Source organism: Nycticebus coucang, chromosome 12 (genome assembly GCF_027406575.1).
Source record: "Nycticebus coucang isolate mNycCou1 chromosome 12, mNycCou1.pri, whole genome shotgun sequence".
Lineage (NCBI taxonomy): Eukaryota > Metazoa > Chordata > Mammalia > Primates > Lorisidae > Nycticebus > Nycticebus coucang.
In genome coordinates, this window is record NC_069791.1 from 72,667,155 (window position 1) to 72,677,751 (window position 10,597).

Consider the following 10,597-nt stretch of genomic DNA (forward strand, 5'->3'; position numbering starts at 1 on the left):
ACACATGGTTTGCTGCCTGTTGCCATTAGGGAAGGGGTCAGGTCCATGGGGCCTAGAGAGAAGATTCTTGGCTAGCTAAAGAGTCAGGCTGGCTAGTCAGGCTGGCTGGGCCCACCCTGCTTTTGTCCCCAGCAGTTTGTCTTGGACTTGTGGAGGCACCAGGTCTCCAAGGCTGTCCCTGGGATGTGTACCTTCCCCACTACGCAGGCGGAAGTCTTGGGCACAGCAGGGCTTGCCAGGTCATATTATAAGAGCCCACAGGTTCCCACCACAAATCTGACTTTCTAGTCACCACACCACTCCCAGAGGTTGCTTTCTTTTTTTATTGGGAAGCAGACACAGGGTGGGAAATAGGACGATGCCTGGTGAGAGCCAGAACAATAGCAGCCAGAGTCAGGGACGCCACCACAGCTAGGCCTCCACCCAGCGCCACAGAGGTGCGGGCAGGAGAGTCCCTTCCTTCCATATCATGGTCACTAGCCCTTCCCAGGAAGATCAGTGGCCCCACAGTGACATCTGCTTCTTCTGTTACTGTAGACAAAAAGTGTCATTTTAGTCCCTAACCAGGAATCAGGTTACAGTAGGCTGTACCGTCTCAGGAGGCTGAGCTTGTGGATTATCCTGACAGTTATGTCATTCTCCTCCACGTGCCTCATTGCATCTGAGACCTGGGATAAGAGTTACCCCAGCTGCTGCTGGGTGGGGGATTGGAGCCCCTCCTAGTCAGTTCCAAGATTTGTTAGACCTGAAACTTTCTAGGGGTAGACAGGGGATACGAGAGAATGCCACCCTGAGTGATAGCAGGTGACCTAGACTGAGCAGGGGCACCTGCTGTCCTAGGACATACCATGCCTGTGGTTGTGGGAAGTAGACCTGAACCATGGGCTCCTGACATGGCGCTTTCTCCCAGAGTAGCCTGGAATGCTACAGTCACCCTTGTCACAGCAGTCACAGATGTCAGCAGTGCCTTCCACAGGGAACCATCTAGAAAAGACAAGTATTAGAGGCTTTGGTTGCCTGCAGGAAGCTGTTTGTTGGTAGTATATTGGGGGAAAAGACAGGAGTGACTGGTTAGGTTTCTACTAGTCCCATGGAATCTTGCCTCCTCACCTGTTGGAAGACTTGCTGAAGTAACAGGCTTTGTTGAGTTGGTCCGGGTCCTGGTTAGCCAGAGTGACCTTCAGATGACAGGTGATATATATCTGGAAGTCATAATAGCTACTTCTAGGCTGTGCCAGAGTTTAAGCTAGTTTTCATATAACCCTTTATAGAGGGGAGGGTCTATCTCTAAAGTGGTCCATGGGAGGTTTTGGCTGGTAGGTTGCTTGAGCTGAGGAGCTCAAGACTAGTCTGAGCAAAAGACCCCTCTCTACTAAAAATAAAAACTGGCCATCCCAGCTACTTGGGAGGCTGAGGTGAAAGAAGCACGTGGACCAAGAAGTTTGAGGTGGCTGTGAGCTATGATGATGCCATGGCACTCTGCCCAGGGCAACAGAGACTGTCTCAATATATGTGTAATTCAGATGTTTACTTGCCTGAAATTGCAGAATAAGCAGCAAATCTAATTCTAGGCTAGAATCTGTCTGTATTCCCCCAGTCTCCCAAACTTGCCTGAGTGTTCTTGACTCCAGGCTTATGATGTCACAGCCTCTGATGGGGCTGGAGATGGAACATTGCTGAATGGTCCTGCCCAGGTGGGTGAAGGAGGGGGACACCTTACTTACAGGCAGCTTAGCTGGGCTTCCAAGATTGCTTCAACCAGCTGACAAAGCACTTTTCCTCTCAGATGTAAGTGGGCATTGCCCTTTTCCAGCTGAGGAAAGCTGGTAGGTCTGTTCTGTGACCTGAGGTCCATAGGCACAAAGGGGCCTTTTAGACTAGCTCCTTTAGGGTTCCCAATTTAGGTTTGAGAGTCAGCCTTCTAGTTAATTCCTTGGGCAAGCTTCCCTGAGCGTTTATTCCTCAGGCACATAGCTCTATCAGTCTGTCCCAGGTCAGTCTCTTGTGTCACCTGTCCGTGATGTGAACTAGGAGACAGCCCCTTGGCTGGTACCCTGGCACCATTCTAGCCTCTGGGAAGTGCTGCTCACCTGCCCTTGTTTAGCAAGTGCTACGAACAGAGGCTCCATGTCCATTTGAGCAGTTGACTGCCCTGCAACATTCTAAAAAGTAGCTACCACTGGGGAGAAAGGGTTATTTGACAGAACCAGGGTTTGATTTGGTCCTTGCTCACCACCAGGTCCCTTCATATTCTGGACAAGGTTCCAACATCTGCCTGTTCCACTGAAAGGGCATGGAGATCCTGTCTCCTAGCTGCAGCCTCCCGTAGAGCCACAAGCCTTGGCTACCACCTAGTGGCCAAATGCACCAGCAGAGAGGCCATTTAGGTTCAGACCTTTGAACAAGTCAGGCAAATGTCCATTCTCTACACCTTCCCTGAAAGAGGCTTGTGGGCCTTTTACAGTCCATATTCCAAGAAGTGCCTTTTTTTTTTGTGGTTTTTGGCCGGGGCTGGGTTTGAACCCGCCACCTCCGGCATATGGGACCAGTGCCCTACTCCTTGAGCCACAGGCGCCGCCCAAGGAAGTGCTTTGTCTTTAGCTTTTTCTTAGTATGTTCTTGTGCTAACTTGGAACCTAAAATCCTTGGGTGGTTCCCACTGTCACCCTTGAATAAGATGGTTCCTTCTCCTTTGAACCCTGGGCCAGTCTGCTGAGGGCAGTCTGAGCTCTCAGACGGCTCCCCATTTATTGGGCAACACTGTCCTCTGGTCTTGATTATTCCTCAATCCCTGAAGATGCAGGAGGCAGCTTACTTTGTACCTGTGCAGACAGTTCCCACATCTATGAACATTTACCTTCCTCCTGATTGGACCACCTCTGAAGTCAACATCAACTCCCTATCCCACCAACATTCTCTACCCTAAGACCCGCAGGTCACTGATCAGGGACCTGAGTGACGAGGGGCAACATAAGTAGGGACCAAGCCTCTTTCCCCAAGCATGTCCTTTATCCCCAGCCCCATTCAACCCAGGACCTGTCACTGAGAGCGTCAGCCCATCTCCTCAGATTCTTGCCACTCCTGCCATCTGATCTGTATTTGATTCTCTTCTCACAAAGCTGCTGGAGGTGACAAGGTGGCATCAATACCATCTTCTCTAAACTCCTGCTTCACCCCTTAGTACTGCCCAGCCACACAAGCCTCTGCTTCAGTGGTTCGCAACCTTGGCTGTTAGTCACCTGGAAGCTTAAGTGGCCTTTGATATGTTTCCAAGTAAAACAAGATGGACTGGTGGATGGATAATAAAGTGCTAATAGGAGGACTTTGATGGTGGTATATAGATGCTTGCTATAAAAATGGTCAAAAAGATTTCCATAATGTTGAAAAAACTCAGGGTGGTACCTGTGGCTCAAAGAGTAGGGCACCAGCCCTATATACTGGAAGTGACGGGTTCAAACCTGACCCTGGCCAAAAACTGCAAAAAAAAAAAAAAAAAAAAAAAAAAAAGAAATTTTAATGTTGAAGGTGGTGCCTGTGGCTCAAAGGGGTGAGGCTCCGGCCCCATATGCTGGAGGTGGCGGGTTCAAACCAGCCCTGGCCACAAACTGCAAAAAAAATGTTTTTAATGTTGAAAAAACACCAGTATTTGCCAATTAAAGATATATAGGATTGTCCTACAAGCATCAGTATGCAATTTTTTCTAGTGATTATATAGATTATAGAGCCAGCATTAAAAGATGTCTATTTTAGGCTGGGCACGGTGGCTCATGCCTGTAATCCTAGCACTTTGGGAGGCTGAGGCAGGTGGATTGCTTGAGCTCACAAGTTTGAGACCAGCCTGAGCAAAAACGAGCCCCATCTCTATTAAAAATAGAAAAACTGAGGCAAGAGGATTGCTTGAGCCTGAGTTGGAAGTTGCTGTGAGCTATGACATCATGGCACTCTACCTAGGGCCACAGCTTAAGACTGTCTTGGGAAAATATATGCCTATTTTAGGAACTTCTTCCTGGCCAACTATTCTAAACTTCACATCCTCTACCACTCCCCATTTCAGGGAATGTGTTTCAAAGAGACTTGATTTTTACTCCTAAGAGCACACCCACACTTTCTGGCTAGGAGTCAGTCCTCCCACCTGCCACCCCCATCCCTTCCTCAGCCATCAGCAATCTGTATTTTATTCCCACTTTCTCCATCCCCCTTTGTTTCAACCTGGGCTTTCTAGCTTAGTTGTCAAGGGGGGGCCTCTGGATTAGTACCAGCATCACCTGAGGACTTGTTACGAATGCAGATTTCAGGCTCCACGCTGGATCTACAGAATCAAACCCTCAGGGTGAGGCCTAGCACTATTCCAATGAGTCCTCCAGGTGATGCTGCTTCAGAATCACTGGCCTACCTATGATCAAGTTTAAGAGAGGCTACCCTGGACAGGAAGTTCACACCTGCTTTTTGCCCCTGGAACAGTCTCTAGGAAGACAGACACCTGTTTTAACTTTCATCGAACCCATCTTGGTTCATTCACCATCAGGCCTTTGGACCTACTGATCTTGGAAAGGACAAGGTCAGATCCTGCAGTTGAGCTTATTTAAGCTATTGGGTAAATCTGGTCTTTCCTATTTCTAGGAGCCCTGACTCTCCTCACCCTGCATGGGTTTTCTTCCTCCCTTCTAAGAGTGTGCCGCTCATTCTTCTCTTTGAAGGCCTCACTAAAGCCCATGGCTTTATCTACTGGGAAGTCTGTTGGGTTACAAACTTACAAGTAGTAAAAGCTATCAGTCATTTGCTCCAGGAGAACGCTGGTGAGTGACCTCAGCAGGATAAGGCTGAAAGCTCTGCTTTACCCCAGGCTATTAGAAGGCGCTCTTACCACATTTCTGGAGTCATTGGCAAAGTGGAATACATCCACTGTAAACTGAAGAGTGTCTGGCCCGGGCCTAGGGGCTTTGAAGGCAGAAGAGGAATCTAAGAGACCATCAACGAGACAACTTGAAAGAGAACGAGTAAAGCATGGTGTTAGAAGCCCAGGTAAGAGGGACTTTACCTAACAATTGCAATCAGTGTAACCTGGCTTATTGTACCCTCAATAAATCCCCAACAATAAAAAAAAAAAAAAAAAAAAGGCGGCGGCCAGGTAAGCTCTAGGACCATCTTGTTAGGAAGGTTCCCTAGGAAGGGAGCTCAGTCCTCACCCATGGAAGTCCACAATCGTATGGTAAGGAGACGAATTCTGGTCTGGTGTCAGTGTAGCCACACAGTGATCCACAAATAGCCGCAGTGGCACATGGCTGCCAGTGTGAATCTCCGCCTGGAGGTGGGCTACATCTCCCAGGTGGAAGGTGGGGGATGATTTCTCAACACTCCAGTTCTCTGGAAGAGATGGTCATGGGTTTGAGACTACCCAGAGCTTTCCCAGCAGCAGCCCTGCCCAGCCTCACCCTCTTCTCTTACCCTCCATGAGGCGCAGAGAGAAAGCCAACTTCTCCTCTGAGAACACTGTGGTCCTGAAGGGCACCCAGGTGGGCAGGATGGCCTGACTGCTCACATTGCCCTGTCTGGGAGGAGAACAGCAGCTGCCCACACCTGCTCTGGGGCATACCCTACTCAGGCCCCCACTGGTGGAGGGGTATCTCATTTCTACCCTACTGCAGAGTCTGCTGCTATGCCCTGGCCAGACAGCTGAGAGGCTACCTAAAGCTTGAGCCTGTCCCTTAGCTCTGAGCTTCACCTGTGAGTGGCCCAGCTGTGATGGTGTCTGGGTTGCAGCATGATGCAGATACACCTGATGTTAGAAATTTGGTTTCTAGACTAAGATCTGTTCTTTAGTAAGTTTGGTCCTGAAGGTTCAGATTTGGGGGTGGGGGGCAGCAACCCCTGCACTGCACCACTCAATGGTGGCTCTACACTGGCTGTCTCAGCCCCAGGAACTTGTTCTAGGATCCCCTACACCCAACTCCTCCCTCCCAGGCACACTGGGTGATGCCCCATGTCCTGACTGGTGTCAGCACTGCCCATTTTACCTCTCCGACCTCCTCAGACAGGCTCAAGGGCAGGGACTAAGGCCCACACGGCCTGCATGAGCCTGGTCCATCCCCCAGCATTGTCTTTAAGAGACATAATCACTCTCTCCTCACTGGGCAGCTCTGCAGCTTCCACTGAGAGGCAGTCAGGCCCTTGATGTGTTTCCAGGGCTCAAACTAGACTCACAGGTCCCTCCCAGGCCCACCCAGGACAGAGGTGCATAACCTTAAGCACTTCCATCTCCCACAACCATGCTATGAGTTGCCACCCACAGCTGACCCTCATGTCAATAGCTATAGCCATGGGGCCCTTGCACCAGGGGCAACACTGACCTGGGATAGCGGCATTCAATGGGAACCTCGGCACGGTTGGTCCTCAGGATGGACAGGTTCCCCATGGGGCGGGGTTCGTGAAGCAGGAAGGTGCTATACACTAGGGAGTCAGCTGTCACCTGGAGGGGAGAGGTTAACTTCACCAGCATCCCCTGCCTATGGTGTGCCGGACCCACACAGGGACTCAGCCTGAGCTGGAAGAACAAGGCTCTGCTGCTGCCCAGTAAGGACACGTCTTCCCACTCACTGCACCTTAGTGCCCTCACCTGAGACAGTGACACCACTACAGGGGCTCTGGATCTACTAGGGCAGACACTAGAGCAGCGATTCTCTCAACTTGTGGGTAGTGACCCACAGGAATGCTAATAAAGGGTTGCGGCATTAGGAAGGTTGGGAACCACTGCACTAGAGGCTTTAGGACATGCGCTCCCCTTCCCCCACCCAATACATACAATTTCCTTCAGGGAAGGCCCAGGACCAAGGAAAGGAAGCCCCAGAAGTGTGGGAACCCCTCCCCCAACACTCCCAGGCACACCAGGTTAACGTTTATCTGACCTATTCCCCAAGCCCACTTCATGGGAGAAACAGGCTCATGGAGCCAGGAAGAGCACAGGCAGCAGCTACTGGGGTCTTTTGCACCTTCCGGAAGGGCTGAAGGTCCCCTAGGGACCTGCCTATGGGACCTCCATGCCCCAGCCCAAACTCTTCAGGGCACAGTCGTAGGTCTGTTAGTAAATGCCCTAAACAGGGCCAGCAGCATAGTTTGTGAAGCCCCTTGTTCAAGAGTCGCAACAGATTCCAGAACAGGAAACCATCGACCACACACACCCCACATGGCTGCAGGACTAGGAAGCTGCCCTGACCTCAGGTGATTTTTATTGGGCAAGATCAGGAAACACTGCAGAGAGGGAAATTGCCGGGATTTGCTCCATGGTGGAGTCACCTGGAGCAAAGACACCCATGGCTGACTCCTAATCATGCTCTGATTTAACATGGGGTCCAGCATAGACATCAGGATTTTTTTTTGAGAGTTTTATGTCACCCTCAGTAGAGCTCACAGCAACTTCCAGCTCTTGGGCTTCAGTGATTCTCTTGCCTCAGTCTCCCAGGTAGCTGGGACTATAGGCGCCTGCGACAACGCCTTTTTTTTTTTTTTGCAGTTGTCATTGTTTAGCTGGCCCAGACCAGGTTAAAAACTGCCAGCCTTGGTGTATATGGATGGTGCCCAGCCCAGATGTTTTTATTTTTTGATCAAGTCTCACTCTGTCACCCCACATAGTAGTCCCCAAATTCCACTTTTAGTAAAAGCATCAAGGCATTGAACATTAGTTGAGGTAAAAGTTCTAGGATTTTTCCTATAGTGGTTACTTCTAAGTTTCTAATGCCCCCAAGCAAGTAGTTGGGCCCCCCATCATAGTTCACTGCAACCTCAAACTCACTTAAGCAATCCTCCTGCCTCGGCCTCCTGAGTAGCTAGGACTACAGGCATACACCATAATGCCCAGCTAGTTTTTCTGTTATTAGTAGAGATGGGGTCTCGATTTTACTTAGGCTGGTCTCAAACTACTGAGTTTAAGTGATCCTCCTGTCTCAGCCTCCTAGAGTGCTAGAATTACCCACACCGGGTCAGCCAGCCCTCAGGAATTTTTAGAAGTTCCCCAGATGACTAATGTATAAGGTTTGGGAGTTACTAAGTTAGAATCCCACAGATAATTCCTCCAGCTTTCTGGCCTCCAGCCCCAGAGAAACAAGAGCCCCAATGTCAAGGTGAACTCTGGGGACCACACCTAAGACCACAACTCCAGCAGGGGGAAGCTACTGAGCCAGTGTCCTGCATTGGAGAGAGGATAGGCCCTCCATAGGGCAACAGGCACTTGGTCCAAGAGCTCAGAAACCAGCCAGGGGGGCTGTGTGTCCATGCCTTTTAGAAGGCCCTCTTAGTTTGAGTATCTGCATCCCCCTGGCGTGGGAGAGGGAGCCTCGCCTGGATTGGCCAAGGCACCTGCCTCCCACCTTAGGTTATTCCCCCTTGGAACTAACCCCCAGGGACTCAATTGAAGCCTTTAAGGTCTTCAACACAAAGGTTACCATTGTGTACCCTCAAATTCCACTTTTAATAAAAGCATCAAGCCATTAAACATAAGTTAAGGAGGTAAAAGTTCTAGGATTTTTCCTATAATGGTTACTTCTGAGCTAAGTTTCTAATGCCCCTAAGTAAGTGGTTGGGCTACCAACCAGGTCTGTCCCATCCCCATACCTGTGTGTCCTAAACTGGCAAGAGTCAGAGTGGGAGTACCTGATCCAATACACACTGCAACCTCAGGACTCCTCCCACCTGCCCAATTTCAGCAACCAAAGACAGGAGCTGCCCCACCTACCCAGGTCTCCAATTTCCACTGTAGGTTTCACCCATGACACCTCCCCACCTCCCCACCTCCCATGGACTCTATTGCCACCTAGTACATCCTCCTACCAAAGCCGGGGGCCCTACCTGTAGGCTGTTGCCACACTCGTGTAGCCCAACCTGGAATCTGACCACATCATCCGTGTCCATGGAGGCCAGTGGTTGGCAGCCCTCAGGGCCCAGGGTGAGGTCAGCAGGCCTGATAAGCTTTCCAGTACCAAAGAGGTCTTTCCTGACTGTAACCAACAGCTGGGCCTCTAGACACTCCACCACAACAGGGAGGGCAGATGGTGTAGGACGCTCGGCTCCCCCTTGCAAGAACCAGAGGGGCTGGGGGTAGCACAGTTCTGTGCCTCCCCAGAGCAGGAAACAGACGAAGAGCCCATAGCTCAGCTCCATCGTGCCTGCCAAGTAGTAGGCAGCCGCCCCTCAGCCATCTTATACCCCTGGGATGCCGTGCCCACCTGGGCACCCACCTGCTGCCTTTCCCAGTCCAGCAGCATCAGCAATACCACCTGGGAGCTCGTTAGAGCTGCAAACTCCAGCCCTTATCAGGACCCAGGTTTTAGCTTGGAAATCCCCAAGTGATTCATATTCTCGTTGAAGTCTGCAAAGCATGCACACAGCTTGGTCCTCCTCCCACCCTACATGTCCACCTTTGCTGGCCTTGCCCTCCTGCCCGGTGTGGGAACTGACAGCTGTCTCAGGTCTACAGGAGAGACAGGAGAAAAGCCTTGACTGAAGGGAGAGTAGGAGGAGGATTAGATCAGAGATAGCAGGGAACTCATTCCAACTGCAAGCACAAGGAGACAGTATCCATTAGGAGACAAGAGGAATTTTATGGCCCTCTACCCAATTTTACTGGAGGTCAGAGGGGAGGTCAGTTCAGGCAGAAGCAGCTGTGTGGACAGAGGTGTAGAAAGGGTGCAGGTGGGGAGGGAAGGGTGTGTACTAGGAGAATGTACAGGACTTTTTTTTTTTTTTTTGCTACCACGCCTGCTGGTGTTTTTATTTTGAATACCTCTGCTTTACTTGTTGGAAAACTATTTTGAATACCTCTGGTTTACTTGTTGGAAAATAAATATACAGATAAAAGAGATTACTCCCCCAGTTCCCTCTGACCTGATGGACATGGAGGGTGGGGCAGTCCAGCAGCAGGACACCTGGTGACAGCTGGGGCTCTAGACTCACCTTGGTGGTCTACCCCTGGGGAAACCTTCCCCTCTGGGTTTCCTGCCTCCCGGGCCCAGAAGGGAGATGTGTGCAGTTGCCTGAGGTCCCCAAGGGACAGCTAGTGGAAAAGAAGGTGTCCTAGGAGTGGGGGGAGAGGGGACCTCTGTGAGCTTGTTATCCACAGCTGTGTGGCTGATTGTGCTGGGGAGAAATGGGAGGTCAGGACCTCGAACAAGCTACTTATCATCTGCAGCCCTCCTGGCCATGGAACCAACTTCCTTAGAGGGCTTCAGATAAAAAAGATATGAAGAAATCAATGAGTGTGAGTGATCGTAAGGAATAAGTTATGTACTGTTGGGGTGAAGGTGGGATGCTCTGTATGCACATAGGGCGGATGGGTGGGGCATGTGGTCCCTTTTGGTGGAGAGGAGGACTAAAGAATCCCATCAATGAGCATGGTCAGTCTAGCCCCAGGCCCAGCCCAGCCCAGATTCTAGGTCTTTTGCATTTTTCTGAAATGTGCTGCTCCCTGGTGGCCAAAATGCACCAACAGTGGGAAAGTTCGCCCAAACAAACCCAGGGCTCCTAGAAGAAATGGATGATTTTGACTTAGGGCCAGGAAAGTATGAGGTAAACCTGGAATGTCTTGTCATGCAAAAAAAAAAAAACAACT

The 10,597-nt window shown here is 50.5% G+C and overlaps 1 protein-coding gene across 1 annotated transcript; it reads right to left on the minus strand.

The window, feature by feature from the left end:
- Positions 1–322: 322 nt before the first annotated feature.
- ZP3 (zona pellucida glycoprotein 3) lies at positions 323–9,150 on the minus strand. The gene is made up of 8 exons (XM_053557491.1): positions 8,839–9,150; positions 6,348–6,466; positions 5,446–5,549; positions 5,187–5,364; positions 4,865–4,982; positions 1,111–1,202; positions 848–984; positions 323–531 (listed from the first exon to the last, which is right to left on the minus strand). Exons 1-8 carry the CDS (start codon positions 9,148–9,150, stop codon positions 323–325), a joined length of 1,269 nt encoding a protein of 422 aa, XP_053413466.1.
- Between the last annotated feature and the right edge of the window lie 1,447 nt (positions 9,151–10,597).